The sequence below is a fragment of the Nerophis lumbriciformis genome, linkage group LG02 (assembly GCF_033978685.3).
Source record: "Nerophis lumbriciformis linkage group LG02, RoL_Nlum_v2.1, whole genome shotgun sequence".
Classification (NCBI taxonomy): domain Eukaryota; kingdom Metazoa; phylum Chordata; class Actinopteri; order Syngnathiformes; family Syngnathidae; genus Nerophis; species Nerophis lumbriciformis.
Genome location: NC_084549.2, coordinates 47866415 through 47891500, shown reverse-complemented (window position 1 = coordinate 47891500; position 25086 = coordinate 47866415). Strand labels below are relative to the sequence as shown.

Genomic DNA, 25086 nt, shown 5'->3' with positions numbered 1-25086 from the left:
GGAGAGATCATGAATCATTACTGAAAAAGACATTTGGGAGAGATATGAGGAAAACCATCTTAGCACTGATCCACGTAGGCCAGGCCTGGGCAATTATTTTGACTCGGGGGCAATATTTAGAGAAAAAAATGTGTCTGGGGGCCGGTATATCTATCTATCTATGTATATATATATACACACGCACGCACACACACATATATAAGCTGTGACAATCTGCTGTACAATATGTGTGTTTGGGTCCTATTTTTAGGAACACTAATACAAAAACTCACAATGTCATATTGAATGCTAAAAACGTTATGACAAACCGCCTTAAGAAACGGAATTGAATTTTAAATTTTCTACTGAATGAGACACCCAGAATGTACATGAATATAAAGAATGTGGGATTTACAATATTAACTATGAAGGATAAAACACTGAATATTGACAACATATGAACGTCCCACCCCCTCTCCATCCACATATTTTACAATCAAGCGAAACACAACAAAAATGCAACTAACACAGCAAAATATGAATGCGAAGGGTAAAAAAAAAACCCACCTACAATCTGATAAAATATCACTTTTCTTGTAGAACTTTGTTGTAAGAATCTCCTTCCGTGTCTGTCCCTGACACCCGTATGTCAGGCCACTCTGTGGAAACGCTCCCCATCCACACTGCTTGGTGCCTCGTCTGAGCTGCTGTGGCTTAGATTATCATAGTAACGAATTAGATTACTATAGTAACTAATTAGATTACCATAGTAACTAGTATATCATGCAAAAGTGCAGATTCTAACCCAGTGGTTCTTAACCTTGTTGGAGGTACGGAACCCCGCCAGTTTCATATGCGCATTCACCAAACCCTTCTGTAGTAAAAAATTAAAAAAAATGTTTTTTTTCAAATTCAAGACAAGGTTATGTTTTTTACTGGTGCACAAAATGAACTGTGCATGAACCACAACAAATTACACACCTGCAAATCAGATGGAAAATTAGAGGGAACATTGTTTGGGGGTTTCCATACGCCTATAGGGAGAGATTTTTATTTACACGATGAGTTGGGTGTGTCTTGACCTCGGCGGTGGAAGCTCCGCCGAACCCCTGAGGCCGACTCACCGAACCCCTGGGGTTCGATCGAACCCAGGTTAAGAACCACTGTTCTAACCATTGAAATACTTTGTATAGTTCAAGATTTCCGGTCATTTGAAAACATCACTGCACATCATAATGGCAGCTACACTTTCCATCTTAAACATCTAAATCTGTCCGGCGGGCCAGATTGAAAAGCTTAACGGGCCGCATGTGGCCCCCGGGCCTTAAATTGCCCAGGTCTGACGTAGGCCAACGCAGTGCTCCAGGCGAGACATGAGGACTCCATGGTCCAGTGCAGTGTCAAAGGCAGCTGTGAGATCCAAAAGGACTAGCACAACAGTATTTTTGGTGTCAAGACCCATAAAAATGTCATTTTGGATTTTTAGTACCGTATTTTTCGGACTATAAGTCGCTCCGGTATAAGTCGCACTGGCCGAAAATGCATAATAAAGAAGGGAAAAAATATATATAAGTCGCACTGGAGTATAAGTCGCATTTTTTGGGGAAATGTATTTGATAAAACCCAACACCAAGAATAGACATTTGAAAGGCAATTTAAAATAAATAAAGAATAGTGAACAACAAGCTGAATAAGTGTACGTTATATGACGCATAAATAACCAACTGAGAACGTGCCTGGTATGTTAACGTAACATATTATGGTAAGAGTCATTCAAATAACTATAACATATAGAACATGCTATACGTTTACCAAACAATCTGTCACTCCTAATCGCTAAATCCCATGAAATCTTATACGTCTAGTCTCTTACGTGAATGAGCTAAATAATATTATTTGATATTTTACGGTAATGTGTTAATAATTTCACACATAAGTCGCTCCTGAGTATAAGTCGCACCCCCGGCCAATCTATGAAAAAAACTGCGACTTATAGTCCGAAAAATGCGGTAAAGCTGATTCTGTGCTGTTGCGACTCTGGTTGAAACTTGTCAGCAATGTTAATGTTAATGTAAATGTACTGGTAGATCAAAAGAAAGTTTTTCAAAAATAGAAAAAAAACAGCATTATAGGTCTCTTTTAAGATGTATATTAAAAATTTAGATTTTTTATGGTTAAGGTTATTCTATATTTTTTGAGACGGTAGGGAGTGGCTTTCATCGGAATCTGTGAACACCTCCACAAACGGCTAGCTTGCAAATAGACTGACAAAACAGGTTATAAAAGTGACATTGGAGCAAAATGTACACAACAATTAAACACAAAACTTAATCAAAAGACCGAAGACCGAATCGAAGACCTCTATGAAGAAAACAAGCAAGGAACCCAGATTTCCCTTGCCCGGACGCGGGTCACCGGGGCCCCCCTCTGGAGCCAGGCCCGGAGGTGGGGCACGATGGCGAGCGCCTGGTGGCCGGGCCTGTCCCCATGGGGCCCGGCCGGGCACAGCCCGAAGAGGCAACATGGGTCCCCCCTCCAATGGGCTCACCACCCATAGTAGGGGTCATAGAGGTCGGGTGCGATGTGAGCTGGGCGGAAGCCGAGGGCAGGGCACTTGGCGGTCCGATCCTCGGCTACAGAAGCTAGCTCTTGGGACGTGGAACGTCACCTCGCTGGGGGAGAAGGAGCCTGAGCTAGTGCGCGAGGTGGAGAAGTTCCGGCTAGATATAGTCGGACTCACTTCGACGCACAGCAAGGGCTCTGGAACCAGTTTTCTCGAGAGGGGATGGACTCTCTTCCACTCTGGCGTTGCCGGCAGTGAGAGGCGACGGGCTGGGGTGGCAATTCTTGTTCCCCCCCGGCTCAGAGCCTGTACGTTGGAGTTCAACCCGGTGGACGAGAGGGTAGCTTCCCTCCGCCTTCGGGTGGGGGAACGGGTCCTGACTGTGGTTTGCGCTTACGCGCCAAACCGCAGCTCAGAGTACCCACCCTTTTTGGATTCACTCGAGGGAGTACTTGAGAGTGCTCCCCCGGGTGATCCCCTCGTTCTACTGGGGGACTTCAATGCTCATGTTGGCAGCGACAGTGAAACCTGGAGAGGCGTGATTGGGAAGAATGGCTGCCCGGATCTGAACCCGAGCGGTGTTATGTTATTGGACTTTTGTGCCCGTCACAGATTGTCCATAACGAACACCATGTTCAAACATAAGGGTGTCCATAAGTGCACTTGGCACCAGGACACCCTAGGCCGCAGTTCCATGATCGACTTTGTAGTTGTGTCATCGGATTTGCGGCCTCATGTTTTGGACACTCGGGTGAAGAGAGGGGCGGAGCTTTCTACCGATCACCACCTGGTGGTGAGTTGGCTGCGATGGTGGGGGAGGATGCCGGACAGACCTGGCAGGCCCAAACGCATTGTGAGGGTTTGCTGGGAACGTCTGGCAGAGTCTCCTGTCAGAGAGAGTTTCAATTCCCACCTCCGGAAGAACTTTGAACATGTCACGAGGGAGGTGCTGGACATTGAGTCCGAATGGACCATGTTCCGCGCCTCTATTGTCGAAGCGGCCGATTGGAGCTGTGGCCGCAAGGTAGTTGGTGCTTGTCGTGGCGGTAATCCTAGAACCCGTTGGTGGACACCGGCGGTGAGGGATGCCATCAAGCTGAAGAAGGAGTCCTATCGGGTTCTTTTGGCTCATAGGACTCCTGAGGCAGCGGACAAGTACCGACAGGCCAAGCGGTGTGCGGCTTCAGCGGTCGCAGAGGCAAAAACTCGGACATGAGAGGAGTTCGGTGAGGCCATGGAAAACGACTTCCGGACGGCTTCGAAGCAATTCTGGACCACCATCCGCCGCCTCAGGAAGGGAAAGCAGTGCACTATCAACACCGTGTATGGCGAGGATGGTGTTCTGCTGACCTCGACTGCGGATGTTGTGGATCGGTGGAGGGAATACTTCGAAGACCTCCTCAATCCCACCAACACGTCTTCCTATGAGGAAGCAGTGCCTGGGGAGTCTGTGGTGGGCTCTCCTATTTCTGGGGCTGAGGTTGCTGAGGTAGTTAAAAAGCTCCTCGGTGGCAAGGCCCCGGGGGTGGATGAGATCCGCCCGGAGTTCCTTAAGGCTCTGGATGCTGTGGGGCTGTCTTGGTTGACAAGACTCTGCAGCATCGCTTGGACATCGGGGGCGGTACCACTGGATTGGCAGACTGGGGTGGTGGTTCCTCTCTTTAAGAAGGGGAACCGGAGGGTGTGTTCTAACTATCATGGGATCACACTCCTCAGCCTTCCCGGTAAGGTCTATTCAGGTGTACTGGAGAGGAAGCTACGCCGGATAGTCGAACCTCGGATTCAGGAGGAACAGTGTGGTTTTTGTCCTGGTCGTGGAACTGTGGACCAGCTCTATACTCTCGGCAGGGTCCTTGAGGGTGCATGGGAGTTTGCCCAACCAGTCTACATGTGTTTTGTGGACTTGGAGAAGGCATTCGACCGTGTCCCTCGGGAAGTCCTGTGGGGAGTGCTCAGAGAGTACGGGGTATCGGACTGTCTGATTGTGGCAGTCCGCTCCCTGTATGATCAGTGCCAGAGCTTGGTCCGCATTGCCGGTAGTAAGTCGGACACGTTTCCAGTGAGGGTTGGACTCCGCCAAGGCTGCCCTTTGTCACCGATTCTGTTCATAACTTTTATGGACAGAATTTCTAGGCGCAGTCATGGCGTTGAGGGGATCTGGTTTGGTGGCTGCAGGATTAGGTCTCTGCTTTTTGCAGATGATGTGGTCCTGATGGCTTCATCTGGCCAGGATCTTCAGCTCTCACTGGATCGGTTCGCAGCTGAGTGTGAAGCGACTGGGATGAGAATCAGCACCTCCAAGTCCGAGTCCATGGTTCTCGCCCGGAAAAGGGTGGAGTGCCATCTCCGGGTTGGGGAGGAGATCTTGCCCCAAGTGGAGGAGTTCAAGTACCTCGGAGTCTTGTTCACGAGTGGGGGAAGAGTGGATCGTGAGATCGACAGGCGGATCGGTGCGGCGTCTTCAGTAATGCGGACGCTGTATCGATCCGTTGTGGTGAAGAAGGAGCTGAGCCGGAAGGCAAAGCTCTCAATTTACCGGTCGATCTACGTTCCCATCCTCACCTATGGTCATGAGCTTTGGGTTATGACCGAAAGGACAAGATCACGGGTACAAGCGGCCGAAATGAGTTTCCTCCGCCGGGTGGCGGGGCTCTCCCTTAGAGATAGGGTGAGAAGCTCTGCCATCCGGGAGGAGCTCAAAGTAAAGCCGCTGCTCCTCCACATCGAGAGGAGCCAGATGAGGTGGTTCGGGCATCTGGTCAGGATGCCACCCGAACGCCTCCCTAGGGAGGTGTTTAGGGCACGTCCGACCGGTAGGAGGCCGCGGGGAAGACCCAGGACACGTTGGGAAGACTATGTCTCCCGGCTGGCCTGCGAACGCCTCGGGGTCCCAAAGGAAGAGCTGGACGAAGTGGCTGGGGAGAGGGAAGTCTGGGCTTCCCTGCTTAGGCTGCTGCCCCCGCGACCCGACCTCGGATAAGCGGAAGAAGATGGATGGATGGATGGACTTAATCAAAACATGTTCCGTGCACCACAAGGAAGGGTTTTACATGTAAAAATTGTTTTCATATTTTCCCTTTAAACGTTACTTGGCACTTATTTTTTTTCTCTTTTTATTCAAGCTAGTTTGGCGATTAACATGACTATTTGTCTGCTCCTGCTCATTCTTACCTGGTGTGTAACATGTTTAGCCTCATCATCTAGTGATAATATTACTTGTAAAAAATTTAGTTTACTTGTTGCAAGAGAAGTGAATATTATTAATTTAGGGGAGGGGCTCCACACAGTTAGCTTCTAGCCGCCTCTGTCAGCCGGAGGGGCTCAGCATCACATACTTAATCACGGATATTAACCAATACTGATCAGTGGCCGATGGATCTGCACAACCCTAGTTTTATCTATACTAGTGGTCATGTGATAATGGTCTATTAGACAAGTAAAGTCCGAGACTCACCACTGCTTTTGTCTAACTCCACCACTGTACGCAGACCCTTTGTACAATGAGATTTAAAAAGAGCTACAGTATATCAAACACTCTGCTATCATGGTACAGTGTGTTCCTAATAATATCGCATGGCTAGATCTGATAAGTCAAATCAGTTAAGGTTATCAGTATGAAGCAGTGTGTTTGTAAATCACCAAAAACTACAGGCTATCCTGAAAGTCTGAACCCATACTATACAAATTATAAATAAGCATAAGTATAAAATATAAGCATAAGTATATATCAATATATACAGTATATGTATATATATGTATATACTGTCTATATATATATATGTATATACTGTCTATATATAGGCTCCAGTGCCCCCCGCGACCCCAAAGGGAATAAGCGGTAGGAAATGGATGGATGGATATATATATATATATACTGTATTTCTATATGTATATGTATAGGTATGTATGTATGTATATATATATTTATATATGTATATGTATAGGTATGTATGTTTGTGTGTGTGTATATATGTGTATATATACATGTATATATACTGTATGTATACATATATGAATGAATTTCTTAATTATTATATATAAAACAAATATTACTTTTTTTTTTTTTTGTATTATATAATATATTTTGTATTCTATGTATTAAATGTAATGTTATGTAGAAACTTCCTGTACAACCACAATATTTAACTTATTATTCATACTAGTTGTAGTTTAGTTGGTATATTATTCTTGATATCTCAGTAGAGAAGCCAAACTCATCTTTTTTCTAACTTTGTGTAGTAACTCCTAACAACCTGAGCCTTGAGTCTGTCAGTTATCACTTGGTGCTTGTGTTTATTTACAGGAGGGTTTTGGACTTAATCCCACTTTTCCTAATGTGGAAACTTAAACATATTAGATGACACCTAATGGGTGTTGTTTGGTGGATGCTCAGTTTACAGTTTAAATGTCCACTCAAGCAGAAATCCTGAATGAAGATTATGTTAATTGTGTTTGGCTATTTATATTTTCTACCATTCCTGTCCAAAAGCAGATCACACGCTGTGCGGATGGGACCACAATCCGTTTGGGTATTGTGCATGTTAAATGTCAATTAAATAATGACTGGTGCTTCATATGACATTTTACTGCAAATGTATTTCCACACCCTTCTTGCACCTTCACTTCCTGCAACGTTAATGCACTTTTCTCGGGGGACAGACAGGCTGGGTTCGATCCCTGGCGAGAGCTGCGACAGGAGGCATTGCTAATGTATGCCTTAATTATGTTAAATTTAATTGTAAGTTTTTTGCACTAACTAAATTATGGAATTCCCATGAATTTGCTTTAAAACATGCATCAAATTAAATTCATGTTTAAGTTCAATAGTATAAAAATGGTTTCACACAAATATAGTATGAACATGTTTTGTTATAGAGGGTGGAGGACTGAATAAAAGTGTGGTTTGGTCCTTAAATCCTTAATTTAGTTGGCATTTGTGAGTTCAACAAACAATTCTGATGATGGTCTCATTCAAATTGATCAGCTTACTTTCTGAGAAAAAACCCTGCATTCAGTTGCAGCCTTAAAGCTAAAGAAGATTAACCAAAGGTTGCTAGCTTCATGGTACAATTCTTAAATTCAGGAACTTGAAAATTGGGAAATGGCGCAGTAATAGTTTGTTAATAGACAGTTAAGATTGAACAGAAAAGCCCTATTGCTTAGATTTTACTGACGTCACGTCCGCCTAGCGTTCCGCCCATTAAATATACAAAACCCAAAACCAGTGAAGTTGGCACGTAAATATTACAAACCCCATTTCCATATGAGTTGGGAAATTGTGTTAGATGTAAATATAAACGGAATACAATGATTTGCAAATCATTTTCAACCCATATTCAGTTGAATATGCTACAAAGACAACATTTTTTTTTTTTTTGCAAATAATCATTAACTTTCGAATTTGATGCCAGCAACACGTGACAAAGAAGTTGGGAAAGATGGCAATAAATACTGATAAAGTTGAGGAATGCTCATCAAACACTTATTTGGAACATCCCACAGGTGAACAGGCAAATTGGGAACAGGTGGGTGCCAAATGCTCAGTCATTCACAAACAAGGATGGGGCAAGGGTCACCACTTTGTCAACAAATGCGTGAGCAAATTGTTGAACAGTTTAAGAAAAACCTTTCTCAACCAGCTATTGCAAGGAATTTAGGGATTTCACCATCTACGGTCCGTAATATCATCAAAGGGTTCAGAGAATCTGGAGAAATCACTGCACGTAAGCAGCTAAGCCCGTGACCTTTGATCCCTCAGGCTGTACTGCATCAACAAGCGACATCAGTGTGTAAAGGATATCACCACGTGGGCTCAGGAACACTTCAGAAACCCACTGTCAGTAACTACTGTTGGTCGCTACATCTGTAAGTGCAAGTTAAAACTCTACTATGCACGGCGAAAACCGTTTATCAACAACACCCACAAACGCCATCGGCTTTGCTGGGCCTGAGCTCATCTAAAATGGACTGATACAAAGTGGAAAAGTGTTCTGTGGTCTGACGAGTTCACATTTCAAATTGTTTTTGGAAACTGTGGATGTCGTGTCCTCCGGACCAAAGAGGAAAAGAACCATCGGATTGATATAGGCGCAAAGTTGAAAAGCCAGCATCTGTGATGGTATGGGGGTGTATTAGTGCCCAAGACATGGGTAACTTACACATCTGTGAAGGCGCCATTAATGCTGAAAGGTACATACAGGTTTTGGAGCAACATATGTTGCCATCCAAGCAACGTTACCATGGACGCCCCAGCTTATTTCAGCAAGACAATGCCAAGCCACGTGTTACATCAACGTGGCTTCATAGTAAAAGAGTGCGGGTACTAGACTGGCCTGCCTGTAGTCCAGACCTGTCCCCCAATGAAAATGTGTGGCACATTATGAAGCCAAAAATACCACAACGGAGACCCCGGACTGTTGAACAACTCAAGCTGTACATCAAGCAAGAATGGGAAACAATTCCACCTGAGAAGCTTAAAAAATGTGTCTCCTCCGTTCCCAAATGTTTATTGAGTGTTGTTAAAAGGAAAGGCCATGTAACACAGTGGTGAACATGCCCTTTCCCAACTACTTTGGCACGTGTTTCAGCCATGAAATTCTAAGTTAATTATTAATTGCAAAAAAAAAATAATGTTTATGAGTTTGAACATCAAATGTCTTGTCTTTGTAGTGCATTCAATTGAATATGGGTTGAAAAGGATTTGCAAATCATTGTATTCCGTTTATATTTACATCTAACACAATTTCCCAACTTGTATGGAAACGGGGTTTGTAAATAAATACAGAATACAATGATTTGCTAATCCTTTTCAACCTATATTCAATTGAATACACTGCAAAGACAAGATACTTAATGTTCGAACTTGCAAATATTAGCTCATTTGGAATTTGATTCCTGCAACATGTTTCAAAAAAGCTGGCATAGGTTGCAAAAAAGACTGAGAAAGTTGAGGAATGCTCATCAAACACTTATTTGGATCATCCCACAAGTGAACAGGTGTGTGCCATGATTGGGTATAAAAGCAGCTTCCATGAAATGCTCAGTCATTCACAAACAAGGATGGGGCAAGGGTCACCACTTTGTCAACAAATGCCTGAGCAAATTGTCGAACAGTTTAAGAACAACATTTCTCAACGAGCTATTGCAAGGAATTAAGAGATTTCACCATTTACTGTCCGTAATATCATCATAAGGTTCAGAGAATCTGGAGAAATCCCTGCACGTAAGCGGCAAGGCCGAAAACCAAGAAGCCTGCGACCTTCGATCCCATCAAAAACCGACATCAATGTGTAAAGGATATCACCACATGGGCTCAGGAACACTTCAGAAAACCACTGTCAGTAACTACAGTTCGTCGCTACATCTGTAAGTGTACGTTAAAACTCTACTACGCAAAGCGAAAGCCATTCATCAACAACACCCAGAAACGCCGCCGGCTTTGCTTGGCCCGAGCTCATCTACGATGGACTGTTATGGGCGCAAAGTTCAAAAGCCAGCATCTGTGATGGTATGGTGGTGTTAGTGACCAAGGCATGGGTAACTTACACATCTGTGAAGGCACCATTATTGCTGCAAGGTACATACAGGTTTTGGAGCAACATATGTGCAACGTCTTTTTCATGGACGCCCCTGCTTATTTCAGCAAGACAATACCAAGCCACATTCTGCATTTGTTACAAAAGTGTGGCTTCATAGTAAAAGAGTTTGGGTACTAGACTGGCCTGCCTGTAGTCCCGACTTGTCTCCCATTAAAAATGTATGGCACGTTATGAAGCGTAAAATACGACAACGGAGACCCCGGACTGTTGAACAACTTAAGCTGTACATCAAGCAAGAATGGGAAAGAATTCCATCTGAAAAGCTTCACAAATTGGTTTTCTCAGTTCCCAAACATTTGCTGAGTGTTGCAAAAAGGAAAGGCCATGTAACACAGTGGTAAAAACTTTTTTGCAATGTGTTAATTATTTGCAAAATGAAATTATGTTTCTCAGTTCGAACATTAAATATCTTGTCTTTGCAGTGTATTCAATTGAATATAAGTTGAAAATGATTAGTAAATCATTGTATTCTGTTTTTATTTACGATTTACACAATGTGCAAACTTCACTGGTTTGGGGTTTTGTACGTGGTAGTCAAGCGACCTTTATTCTCAATGGGTACCAGGCGCCCTTTAGCCTTTCTGAAAGAAAAAATACCCTATTCTTGTGTTGTTTTCGGCTGTACGAATAATTCAAATGGCGAAAAAGATAAACGTTTCCTCAGAGTTCCTCGAGAGGTAATTAAAAAGAGTGGAAGAGTGCAGGATTTTACAAAACGACGACGAGAAAAGCATGCAGCTCACACTCCAGTCTAAGGGAGCAGAGTCAAAGATTGCCCAAGTTTGCAGTGATCACTTTGTTAAAGGTTTGTTTGACATACTTTTAACATTTATTATGTCCCATTTAAGTATTATCTTGATATTATTTATATTAAACATGTTTGTTACGAGTGTTTCGAATAGCACCAACTCGGCAAGTCTTAAAGAAAGCAAATGTGATCAACACCTAAGAATTACGTTTTTACCAAAGGCAGCAGTCAAAAATATATATTTCAGCACATACATAATATTGACATCTATATTCATATTTTGATAAAGACAGGGAAAAACACGCTACTCGTAAACGGCGCATGCAACAGCAACAAACATGAAAGTAGACCCAAAGTTAAATAATGAAATGCAAACCTTGCCCAAGCAAAAATATGCATATTTATCCGCGAGAGTCTTGATACCAAATTTCTTGACCCAGCAACATACAAAAAAGTTGTAGACCTCCATGCTTTTCCAAGTTTCCATCTGTTTTGTCGTGTAAAATGGCATTTGGATCACAATAGTTTGACAAGTCTGGGAAGGCGACCGACGTATAATCCTTGATATCACTCGACAAACCTTTTTTTTTGATAAATTATAGGGATAAATGATATTGCATAGTTTGCATTTTTGCTTGTATTTGCTTTTTGCAAGAAGATTTAAGCCTCTTTTCTACTCAAATAGTTTGCACGCTGCTTGCTGTACAACAGCCTCATTTGCGGAGTTGACTACCACTGGTTTTCACGTTCGGGAAGAAGTCACTTGTCGGAATACAAGCAATTGCTTGTATTCCAAACGACGTCACGTCCGGCTCATTAGATACACGTGGTGGTCAAACCAGCGTCTGTTCTCAATGGGTACTAGGCGCCATTTAGCCTTTCTTGAAGAAAAATGTCCTATGCTTGCGTTCGGCTGTACGAACCGTTCAAATAGCGAAAATGATCTAACGTTTCTTCAGAGTTCCTCGAGGTAATCAAGAATGGTGGAAAAGTGCAAGATTTTATGAAAAATTATGACAAAAGTACCATGCACTCCAGTACAAGGGAGCAGAGCCGAAGAATGCACAAGTTTGAAGTGACCACTCTGTTAAAGGTTTGCTTGATATACTTTTAGCGTTTAGTGTTTCCCATTTAGATATTATCTTGATATTATTTGTATTTCCTAAAACACATTTTTGCTAGTGTTTCGAAAAGCACAAACTTGGCAAGACTAAATGAAAGAAAGCAAAAGAAAGCGAAACCTAAGAGTTACGATTTTACCAGAGGCAACGATCATTAATGAAGCTTTCAGCACACACACGATGTCCTCATCTATAATTATATTTCGATAAAGACAGGGAAAAACACGCGTACTCGTGAATGACGCGTTCAGCAGTAAGGGCAGGCAACAAACGACTAGACACGAGGTTAAGTCATGAAATGCAACGTTAACCGAGCAAAAACTCTTGATATCACTGTCCTTGACCCAGACACCCAGTTGTAGACCTCCATGCTTTTCCAAGTTTTCATCTGTTTTGTCGTGTATAATAGCGTCTGGAGCACACGATAGTTCGATATGTTTGCACTTTTTGATAAAATATAGGAATCAATTCTATTGCGTAATTTGATTTTTTTTGCTCATATCTGCTTTTTGCAGGAGGGTATAGGCCCCTTGTGTACTTAAATAGTGCGCGCGCTGCTTGCTGTACAACAACCATCTTAGCTTGGTTGACCACCACTGGTATTCACTTCCGGAAGAAATCACTTGTTGGAGCACAAGCATTACACATCTTTAATTGATTAAAGAAGTACAAGCACAAATGTGTTCAACATGCTGACAGTGTCATGTATTTTCTTACACTCAGCAGTGATGATTGTCACTAATAGTGAATAAATAAATACATAAATAAGTAAATAAATAAATAGACAAATTGGTGAGTAAATAATTATTAAATATATTAAGAAACAATAAAGTTCTCATAAATAGTTAAGTAATGTATGGATCACTTTGAGATAAATAAGATTATCTATTTTTTTCAAGTAAGGTTCAAGCTGTTTATCAATATTCTTCTTCTTTTTACTTTGTGAACACTAAATTTTAACAGGTTCTTCAATTGGATCATATTAGTACTTTGACTTATTTGCTCGATCCATCCTCTAATTTAAATCCACATACTGATGTGCTTGGCCTTAATTGTATGCACATGCAAATATTTTTAATTCCATCTCTTAGATTATATGTCTCCTCGTTTGTTGAGAAGAACTGTTGTACATTCTTGGGTGGCACAAAGCCTGTTCCAGGAAGGTGTTAAATATTCTTGTTAGGAACCGGACAATTGATGGGCGCAGGCCTTCAGTACTTTTCTCAGTATTGCGTCTGGTCCTGCTTCTTTGTGGGCGTTTTCTGCCTTTAGGACTCTTCTCACCTGAAAGTAATGCATGTTTAAGATGGAAAAACATTTTTCAGGCGTATATCATACACAGAGAATGTCTAACTTGTGTTTGACAGCATGGACAGCGTAAAATAAGGAAGCCTTTGGAGTGTTTTCTTTCTGTAATTATAGGTATTATTACTATTATTAGTTATAATGAAAAAAAATACAATAATTTTACAATGAGCTCTGAGTATTTGCTTGTAGTGCCATCTAGTGTCTACTTTTAACTCTGTGTGGTATAAAATGAGTAAAACATCAACACAGTATTTGTTTTTCAAATTTTGTTGAAATCATGTGCTTTGTTGACTCACTGGTATTGAAAAAAGTCACCCTCAGAACATTTTATTTTTTTATTGAACTTTCTGAAGAAAAAATAAATCTCTTCAAATTCAGACATTTTAGGCCGCAACAATAAACATTTAAAAAAGCCTGTGAAATCCTAGAGAGACTGTTGTTATTAATTTTTTCTTCCCTCCCACAACCATGAAATCCTGTTTCTCACTCTACTTTACCTAACATCTGTCCCTCTTGTCTGCTTCTCCTAAACCAACTGGTTGAGACAGACGACCACCCCAGGGAGTCTGTCAGGTTTCTTCCCTAGAGAGTTTTTTTTTCTCTGTCGCCAAGTGCTCACTTGTGTGGGGTTTCGCTGGTTGCCTTAAATGTATGAATAGTGTGGATGTAGACCTGCCCAGTGTGTGAAATCTCTTGAGATAACTACTGATGTGAATTGATGATATATAAATGAAACATTTGTTTTCAACAGCAATTCAAGAAGAATCTAAAAGGAGTGAATGGAAACAAAGACTTTAACCAGGACATGTTGGAGGACATCTATAATGCTATCAAGTAAGTTACAGTACTCACTTACTGTGTAGCTTTTGTTGAAATGTTATTCATGGTATGTAGTCACCTGTGTCATCCGTCTCAAGTACATTTTGGCCCCTTTGGACTGTTTTTCAGGTGCAGGGATTGTGCAGCATATTCAGTGTTTTTTGTACATTCATCTGATTGAACTAAATTATGACCGCTACAGGTAGATTTGGGGCTACCTGGTAGGTGGCGGTAAGCATCTCCCATACGCACCTGATCTGACAGAGCATAAAAAGGCTTTGGAGGAGCATCAGTGTTGCCAGCTATGCCACTTTGTTGCTGTATTTAGCGAGTATCCATTCAGATCCCTCTAGATACTAAGGGTGTAACTGTAGATACAGTGGTCCCTTAATTATAGCGGGGGTTACGTTCTGGACCTCTCCACCATTGTAGCGCTTTTCTACCTTCAAGGTACTCAAAGCGCTTAGTAGTTTATTTTATAATTTTTGGGAATATTACATAGATTGAACTAAGTCTTTATTAGCCCTCAACACAGTGTTTCCCCCAGAAAATTTGTTAGTTAAGGTGGTGACTCTCCAGGGGGAGGGGACCGGGGAAGTGGGTGGGTGAGTGTAAGCATCTGTGTAACTCGGCCTGTCGCCATCACGTCTCCACCTCGTCACTGCCACAGCCTGGGGGGGCAATAGACTACAGACTGTGGTGACGTAGGCCGGCTTCGTCGCGTGAAGAAGCCTACAACTTTTGGTTGTGTTTTCCGCTCCATTCGCTGAATGGCGATATACGATATATATCTCGATATTATTTCCGTAACGTAAAAACAAAACAGTCCTAGTTACCTGAGATACAAAAATAATGACTTAAAAAGTCAAATTAATGACTAATAAGCGTTTGAAAAAAAGATTTAAAAGTGGGGCCACATGCTCAACTCATCATGCTTAATTTATTACAGCACTTGGGAAGCCTGTAGTTGATTTTCATTATGTAAATGTTATATTTTTATCAACATGTGATAGCAGGGACCCTGCCATTCTAAACTAGGCTGCTACATTACTAGTGATTAATGTAACTACAGCTGAAAAAATAGTACAATAGCAATATGAGAGACTATTCATCCCTGAACACCATGGAGTTCATGTAGGCTTTATGATGCAGTTACATTATTATATCAACTATCAGAGACAGCTTCAGGAAACTCTTCATTTAACATAATGTCATTTTTTGCTGCTTCAACACAGCTCAATCAACACAGAAAAATGTAAAGTGAAATGACTTTATTATAATGTGGGTAGAGTCCGCTGCCTTATGCTTACCTTTCTGCTCACTCCACTGAAGGAGCACTGAATCCATGCGCTCTGAATACGCACTGCTGATTGGCTGTTACATGCGCTCTGAATACGCCCTGCTGATTGCCTGTTACATGCGCTCTGAATACGCACTGCTGATTGGCTGTTACCGCTCTGCGTGTAACCAATCAGATGGTTCTGTGGGTGGGACAATGCTGGGTGCTGCAGAGACAGAGGCAAAACTAAGCGGAGCTGCTTGTTAAGACTTTAGTTTAGGCGGTGGCCCTTTGTTGTTAAGGCGGCCGCCTTAACAACAAAGCGCTGCGGGAAACCCTGACACAACTTTTAAACATACTTTATACACTATTTTGTATTATGTAATGTTAGGAAATGTTTGATCAAGTGAAATTAGTGAAACAGAGAACAATGGTAGGTATGCAAATCACTAACTTATTTATTATTAACCATTTGGATTGGACTTTTGCTGTGTTTTAAGTTTAAGTGAAATTGATTTTTTTGTCAACACCTAGTGGCCTACAATAAATAATCGCATTAACCTCATGACGCAGTAAGCTGAATGATGCAGAAATGTTTTCTAGTACCGTAGCTTAAGCCCTACCATGTTTACCTTTTGTAAATGACTTGACTAAAATGGAAGAAAAGACCAAGCCTGTGTGCCTTTTTGAGGACATTTAGATGTCAACTGGCTGTCCAGCTTTTCACAAGTAAACACCCTGTTTTAGAAACTAAGTAATTTAAAAATTGACAAAGCAAGCCTGATGCACTTGTCTATTTTCATATGTTAGGTACATTTTACATTCTCACATCTTCCCTCTTTAGAAATGATGAGATCGTGATGCCTGACGAGCAGACTGGTTTAGTGAAGGAAAACTACGTGTGGAATGTGCTGCTGCATCGTGGTGCTACACCTGAGGGTGTGTTCCTTCACCTGCCACCTGGCAGCTATGACCATGACTTATTCACCATGACCTGGGGGCCCACTATCGCTGCCCTCTCCTATGTTTTTGACAAGAGTCTGGATGACAACATCATCCAGAAGGCAATTACTGGCTTTAGGTACGTATGTCGTCACATTGAAGAACAGGAAGATGAAACTTCAATCATACTTGATATTTTTTTTGCTTTAATTCTGGACCAAACAGTCCCATCTGTACCCGTACTCAGCTTTTAGGCTTTCAAATATCCCTCTAACCTTTGTTAGCTCAGCCAGGGGGTTATGTAATTGTTGTCATTGGTTCAGTCCGTCCGCCAGTTAGTTGGCTAGCAACATAGCTTCAAAAGTAATAGACACATTTCCATTAAACCTTTAGTTTTAAGTCAGGTTTATCACACTTTAATTTGGATGAATCATGATTAACCATATAGGTTATTACTCACTTGCAAAGTTTAAATTAACCTAAAAAAGACCCCAGTATTTGGAGAGAAATTAATTTTATCGTCAGATAGTTATTCGGTTTTTATGTTTTACAAAATGTCATTTATCTGCTCAAAAAATGCTCACAGGTTTATCTAAAGTTCAGTCAGGGTGTATTTGGAGTGAAATTTGTCAACAAGCACTAAAGTTAGTCTCCTCACTCATCTTTGCACTGATGTATGCATTGACATGGGTACTGAATTTATACTAACACACCTTTCTGATAAACATCCATAATTAAGGGGAAATGGCAGCATTGACACATGCTCGATTTTACCATTTTAACATTAACATGCTAACTTTTGTTGACTATTTTGTAGCCGTACACCTCAGAGTCATAACATTTGGACCTTGAAACATTCCATCTGTTAGAATGTCAATGTTAGCATGCGAGCATGTTAACATTATCATCATCATGAAACATTTTGAGAAGATTACAACATATGGAAAAAAGTTATGACTGTTAAAATATTTCACCACAAGGGGGCGATGTTGGTGTCGATATTAATGTCTAGGCATGATCAGACCCAGACCTTAAAGCCTCATGTCAGTTTGGAAGAAGAGCCGTTCATCTAAAGTGAAGTAAAGACAATTTGGTGGTTGATAGCGATGTGCGGTTTTTGTGGCCAGGCTCGCCCACTACGAACGGTGTGCGTGCAGCCCCACAGAGACATAGGTAATGGAGACAGACAAGAGGCTTCACACACTGTTTCTTTTATTCTGCTATAGATAGCTCAAAAAGTTATGGGTACATTTTGATGAAACGTTCAAGAAATGTGAGTAATTGCATGATATGGAAGAAGTGATTACATTTTGGGGATTGTCCGGATCACTGTTTAGATTCAGGATTTGTTTGTTAAATGATTTCTCACCTAGAGGTGCCACCACCTCTATAATACATTTTTAGATGCATCGCAATTCGGACATGGATGATTATAAATTCAATTAGTAAACGTCAATAATCGATAATCTATTTATTGTAAATAAAGTAATGCAGACCGTTCTAAAATTTGGCTGACCGCAGCGAGCCACCTCACCGACAGATCCGATCAACTCCTCTATTTTAGGGCTCTTATGTTCCAGTTTTGCACACATTTCCATTTATTAAAAAAATTTGGGAATTAATTTAAGTGTTTCTTTTTACAAATGCATAGTTTTTTTAAGTTACAAGTGAGAAATGCTTATTTAGTGAAACGAAAATAAATGTAAAACTGCATCAATATACATAAGTTAATAATAAATCAATAATCGACTGTTAATCGAATTGTAGGTCCTGAATCGTAATCGGAATCGAGTCGTGAAGTGCCCAAAGATTTCCACCTCTATTCTTACCATTGGTAGGCAGGACCTGGCAGAGGTCTGCACTCTCAGAGTGCGTTTTAGTTATTTAATTTTCCAATGTGGTTTGTTGGCTTAATATGACTGTCCTCTCGAGCACATGTTTATTGTTGCTATTGCCATATTAAAATGGCAGTTTGTACTTTTTTTTTACGAGCATGTGTTTTACTTGCGTGTTTTATAAACACAAATGTGGAGAATAACAATGTGCTCCCACAACCTTTAATTTGTCTGTTCAGTCATTGGTGGTAAATGTTTTATAATATGTATAGATGATGCAAAGAATGCAAAGACAATAAGAAAGGAGGTCAGGCTGACATTTTAAAGTAAAAGAGTGTTTGCTTCTTTGCAGGAAATGTGCAAAGATTGCAGCTCACTATGGATTTAATGACGTCTTCGACAATTTGATCATCTCTCTGTGCAAGTTCACCACTCTAAGCAGTGAGGTAAGAACACTCTGTATGATGTGCAACACCTTCTATGCAGTTACATGCTAACATGCTTTATTAGCAACATTTTTTTTTTTTACAAACTAAATACAACTTGTTTGGAAGCATGTCACATATTTTCTTTCTTTTTGTGTTTGATATACATTTTTTATGAGATTTTCAATCCCTTTTCTCATCTATTATTACACCCACAATGTGGTTTCTTTTACTCTTTCAATGTCAATCTATTTGTAATTGTGTTTTACTTTCTATTCTACTGCTACCGAATAGCATTATTTTTGTTTTACCGAGATTAAAGATAGTCTGTCTTTGTCAAACCATCTCTTGAATGTATTAACTTCTTCTGTTATTTGTATTCGCTTCGGCATGTTCTCTCTTGAACAAAACACAGACGTTGTGTCGCGTTTACCTGGCACAAATCTATGTAATTGGTGGCTCTCTAGTGTTCTTCACAAACCTTCGCTTCTCATACTTGTCTTTTTTCTGGGTTAAGGGTAAAACGATGTAAAATCTGTCCACAATTCTTACGAGTAGAGCAGCCCCATGCTGCACAACAGGGCATTTTTACACATCAAAAAACTAACATGGAAGCACCGCAAACATAGGATCAGCTCAAAGCTGGTAGTAGCCGTGGTGCCCTGTAGTCATGTGAGTGTCTTTTGACCAATTTTTGAGGAGATAGCCTGAAACCGAGATGGCCTTGCTTTTTTTATACTGTATACCAGTGGTCCCCAACTGTTTTGTAGCTACGGACCGGTCAACGCTTGAAAAGTTGTCCCACAGACCGGGGGGGTATGGTCATAAAGAAATACAATCATGTGTGCTTACGGACTGTATCCCTGCAGACTGTATTGATCTATATTGATATATAATGTAGGAACCAGAAATATTACTAACAGAAAGAAACAACCCTTTTGTGCGAATGAGTGTGAATGAGTGTAATACATATATACATGTATGTACATGTATATATGTATATACATGTGTATATATATATACATGTGTGTATATATATATATATATATATATATATATATATATATATATATATGTATATATATATATGTCTTAATAAGGTTATCCAAAAAATAGTGCTCGATACCGTAGTAGAGCGCAATATATGTATGTGTGGGGAAAAAAATCACAAGACTACTTCATCTCTACAGGCCTGTTTCATGAGGGGTTCCCTCAATCATCCTGATGATTGAGGGAACCCCTCATGAAACAGGCCTATAGAGATGAAGTAGTCTTGTGATTTATTTTTTCCCACACATACATATATATATATATATATATATATATGTGTATGTACATGTATATATGTATATATATAAATATATATATATATGTATGTGAATGTGAGTGTGAATGTTGTCTGTCTATCTGTGTTGGCCCTGCGATGAGGTGGCGACTTGTCCAGGGTGTACCCCGCCTTCCGCCCGATTGTAGCTGAGATAGGCTCCAGCGCCCCCCGCGACCCCGAAGGGAATAAGCGGTAGAAAATGGATGGATGGATGGATGGATGTATATATATATACACATACATATATATATATATATACACACACACACACACACACACACATATATACATACTGTATGCATACAAAAGGTGTGTGTGTGTGTGTGTGTGTGTGTGTGTGTGTGTGTGTGTGTGTGTGTGTATGTGCTCATATGTATATATAAGACAGACTCTTTCTTTGCAGTCAGTGGAAAACCTCCCCACTGTGTTTGGTAGCAACACAAAGGCGCAGACAGCAGCCAAGACGGTATTTGATCTGGCCCATCAACATGGCAACATCCTGAGGGAAGGCTGGAAGAACATCATGGACTCCATGCTGCAGCTGTTTCGGGCAGAGCTGCTGCCCAAAGCCATGGTGGAGGTCAGAATCAAAGCTCTTCGTGTGACTACTTTTGAATGACTCCACATTCAACTTCAAACACAATTAAAAGATGTGTGGTAGTTTAATTAAACAATTGTTGTTCATCAGCGTAATGTTGTTGACCCTTGTGAAATCAAGTTGAAAGTCTAAACTTTTACATTCAACTTGATTCTGATGACCTGCACGGTTGACACACTTTGAATGTATTTGCACTGCTCTGCTGCCACCTAGTGATCAGTCCTCAAACATTATTTCACTTTAGGTAGAAGACTTCCTTGAGCCAAGCGGAAAGATTTCTCTTCAAAGAGAGGAAACGCCTTCCAATCGGTAATTCCAACTTTTTTATATCTTTCAACTTAGTGGATTTCTACAAACAACTTTTTCTCCATTAAGTTTACACCATAGCTGGCCTACATGAACAATGCCGCTAATAATACTTGTTTATGTTTCTGTAACAGTTATTAGAGCATGTTGAAACTTTATAAACAGTCCTTGAGGTTTTAAAAGTAAAAGTTTTAAAATGCAAGTGATGCATTTGTATCGTATCTTACTTGCTCTGCTACAGTCCCACAAGGCTCAATACTCAGCCCAATTTTATTCAGTCTCATTCTTAATGACTCTGGATGGAATTATATCTAAAACACATGTTACAATATCGTCATGGTTTAAAGCAGTGGTCCCCAAACTACGGCCCGCGGGCCGGATGCGGACCGCCAGCGTCCAAAATCCGGCCCGCGGGAAGTCCCAAGTTTAAAAATATTATTTTTAAAATCTGTCCTTTCTAATCCCTTTTCTACCGCTTGTTACTCTCGGTGTCTCCTACCTGCTCAGGCAAATCATATAGTCTAAAAATGCATTTTTCCATCGACATCAAGTGCGCACTCTTTCAGTCAATTAGTGCACGAGGCATATATTTATATATATATATATATATATATATATATATATATATATATATATATATATATATATATATATATATATATATATATATATATATATATACAGTCAGGGACGTGCACATGATTATTGAGGGGCAGGGGCTCAAAGTCAGAAAAGGGCAGGAAATAGTTTTTTGGTCCTTTACACAATATGGAAATTAATGTAAAATTAAATTTGCTAATAAGAAGCTAACTACTTAGCTGTGTGTCCTTTGTAGGTAAAAGTGATTGCCATTTCTTTTGTGTCAACAAATTATTGTCATCCATCTTCTTCCGCTTATCCGAGGTCGGGTCGCGGGGGCAGCAGCTTAAGCAGGGAAGCCCAGACTTCCCTCTCCCCAGCCACTTCGTCCAGCTCCTCCCGGGGGATCCCGAGGCGTTCCCAGGCCAGCCGGGAGAGATAGTCTTCCCAGCGTGTCCTGGGTCTTCCCCGTGGCCTCCTACCGGTCGGACGTGCCCGAAACACCTTCCTAGGGAGGCGTTCGGGTGGCATCCTGACCAGATGCCCGAACCACCTCATCTGGCTCCTCTCGATGTGGAGGAGCAGCGGCTTTACTTTGAGCTCCCCCCGAATGACAGAGCTTCTCACCCTATCTCTAAGGGAGAGCCCCGCCACTCGGCGGAGGAAACTCATTTCGGCCGCTTGTACCCGTGATCTTGTCCTTTCGGTCATGACCCAAAGCTCATGACCATAGGTGAGGATGGGAACGTAGATCGACCGGTAAATCGAGAGCTTTGCCTTCCGGCTCAGCTCCTTCTTCACCACAACGGATCGATACAGCGTCCGCATTACTGAAGACGCCGCACCGATCCGCCTGTCGATCTCACGATCCACTCTTCCCCCACTCGTGAACAAGACTCCGAGGTACTTGAACTCCTCCACTTGGGGCAAGATCTCCTCCCCAACCCGGAGATGGCACTCCACCCTTTTCCGGGAGAGAACCATGGACTCGGACTTGGAGGTGCTGATTCCCATCCCAGTCGCTTCACACTCGGCTGCGAACTGATCCAGTGAGAGCTGAAGATCTTGGCCGGAGGAAGCCATCAGGACCACATCATCTGCAAATAGCAGTGACCTAATCCTGCAGCCACCAAACCAGATCCCCTCAACGCCCTGACTGGGCCTAGAAATTCTGTCCATAAAGGTTATGAACAGAATCGGTGACAAAGGGCAGCCTTGGCGGAGTCCAACCCTCACTGGAAACGTGTCCGACTTACTGCCGGCAATGCGGACCAAGCTCTGACACTGATTATACAGGGAGCGAACTGCCACAATAAGACAGTCCGTTACCCCATACTCTCTGAGCACTCCCCACAGGACTTCCCGGGGTACACGGTCGAATGCCTTCTCCAAGTCCACAAAGCACATGTAGACTGGTTGCGCAAACTCCCATGCACCCTCAAGGACCCTGCCGAGAGTATAGAGCTGGTCCACAGTTCCACGACCAGGACGAAAACCACACTGTTCCTCCTGAATCCGAGGTTCGACTATCCGGCGTAGCCTCCTCTCCAGTACACCTGAATAGACCTTACCGGGAAGGCTGAGGAGTGTGATCCCACGATAGTTGGAACACACCCTCCGGTTCCCCTTCTTAAAGAGAGGAACCACCACCCCGGTCTAACCAATCCAGAGGTACCGCCCCCGATGTCCACACGATGTTGCAGAGTCTTGTCAACCAAGACAGCCCCACAACATCCAGAGCCTTAAGGAACTCCGGGCGGATCTCATCCACCCCCGGGGCCTTGCCACCGAGGAGCTTTTTAACTACCTTGGCAACCTCAGCCCCAGAAATAGGAGAGCCCACCACAGATTCCCCAGGCCCTGCTTCCTTATAGGAAGACGTGCTGGTAGGATTGAGGAGGTCTTCGAAGTATTCCCTCCACCGATCCACAACATCCGCAGTCGAGGTCAGCAGAGCACCATCCCCACCATACACGGTGTTGACACTGCACTGCTTCCCCTTCCTGAGGCGGCGGATGGTGGTCCAGAATTGCTTCGAAGCCGTCCGGAAGTCTTTTTCCATGGCCTCCCCGAACTCCTCCCATGTCCGAGTTTTTGCCTCCGCGACCGCTGAAGCCGCACACCGCTTGGCCTGTCGGTACCTGTCTGCTGCCTCAGGAGTCCCATGAGCCAAAAGAACCCGATAGGACTCCTTCTTCAGCCTGACGGCATCCCTCACCGCCGGCGTCCACCAACGGGTTCTAGGATTACCGCCACGACAGGCACCAACTACCTTGCGGCCACAGCTCCAATCGGCCGCCTCGACAATAGAGGTACGGAACATTGTCCACTCGGACTCAATGTCCAGCACCTCCCTCGTGACATGTTCAAAGTTCTTCCGGAGGTGGGAATTGAAACTCTCTCTGACAGGAGACTCTGCCAGGCGTTCCCAGCAAACCCTCACAATGCGTTTGGGCCTGCCAGGTCTGTCCGGCATCCTCCCCCACCATCGCAGCCAACTCACCACCAGGTGGTGATCGGTAGAAAGCTCCGCCCCTCTCTTCACCCGAGTGTCCAAAACATGAGGCCGCAAATCCGATGACACAACTACAAAGTCGATCATGGAACTGCGGCCTAGGGTGTCCTGGTGCCAAGTGCACATATGGACACCCTTATGTTTGAACATGGTGTTTGTTATCGACAATCTGTGACGAGCACAAAAGTCCAATAACAGAACACCACTCGGGTTCAGATCCGGGCGGCCATTCTTCCCAATCACACCTCTCCAGGTTTCACTGTCGCTGCCAACATGAGCGTTGAAGTCCCCCAGTAGAACGAGGGAATCACCCGGGGGAGCACTCTCCAGTACTCTCTCGAGTGAATCCAAAAAGGGTGGGTACTCTGAGCTGCTGTTTGGCGCGTAAACGCAAACAACAGTCAGAACCCGTCCCCCCACCCGAAGGCGGAGGGAAGCTACCCTCTCGTCCACCGGGTTGAACTCCAACGTGCAGGCTTTGAGCCGAGGGGCAACAAGAATTGCCACCCCAGCTCGTCGCCTCTCACTGCCGGCAACGCCAGAGTGGAAGAGAGTCCAGCCCCTCTCAAGAGAAGTGGTTCCAGAGCCCTTGCTGTGCGTCGAAGTGAGTCCGACTATATCTAGCCGGAACTTCTCCACCTCACGCACTAGCTCAGGCTCCTTCCCCCCCAGCGAAGTGACGTTCCACGTCCCAAGAGCCAGCTTATGTAGCCGAGGATCGGACCGCCAAGTGCCCTGCCCTCGGCTGCCGCCCAGCTCACACTGCACCCGACCTCTATGGCCCCTGCTATGGGTGGTGAGCCCATTGGAGGGGGGACCCACGTTGCCTCTTCGGGCTGTGCCCGGCCACCAGGCGCTCGCCATCGTGCCCCACCTCCGGGCCTGGCTCCAGAGGGGGGCCCCGGTGACCCGCTTCCGGGCGAGGGAAATCTGGGTCCTTGGTTTGTGTTCTTCATCGAGGTCTTCGAATTATGTAATTATTATTAAATTATTGTCATAATGAGTTAATTCACATGATCATAGGCTTGGAAGACATGAAAAGCAACAAAACATTGGTTTATTATTAGGCTATTTATTGTTAAAGATAAGCACTTTAATATTGAACATTGAACAGTGCAACATCTCAGGTGTGACACTTTCTGAG

General features: G+C 42.9%; 1 protein-coding gene across 4 annotated transcripts in view; it reads left to right on the top strand.

The window, feature by feature from the left end:
* Positions 1-25086, top strand: part of gbf1 (golgi brefeldin A resistant guanine nucleotide exchange factor 1) — a 227515-nt gene that overhangs the window by 172367 nt on the left and 30062 nt on the right. For 2 of the 4 annotated variants that reach the window (XM_061963809.1, XM_061963818.1), the window contains exons 21-25: positions 14069-14151; positions 16260-16496; positions 18545-18638; positions 20333-20524; positions 20787-20851. In XM_061963809.1, coding sequence (XP_061819793.1) covers positions 14069-14151; positions 16260-16496; positions 18545-18638; positions 20333-20524; positions 20787-20851 — 671 coding nt within the window. The remainder of the gene's footprint in view (positions 1-14068; positions 14152-16259; positions 16497-18544; positions 18639-20332; positions 20525-20786; positions 20852-25086) is intronic. The other 2 variants (XM_061963834.1, XM_061963827.1) reach the window with 1 other exon arrangement.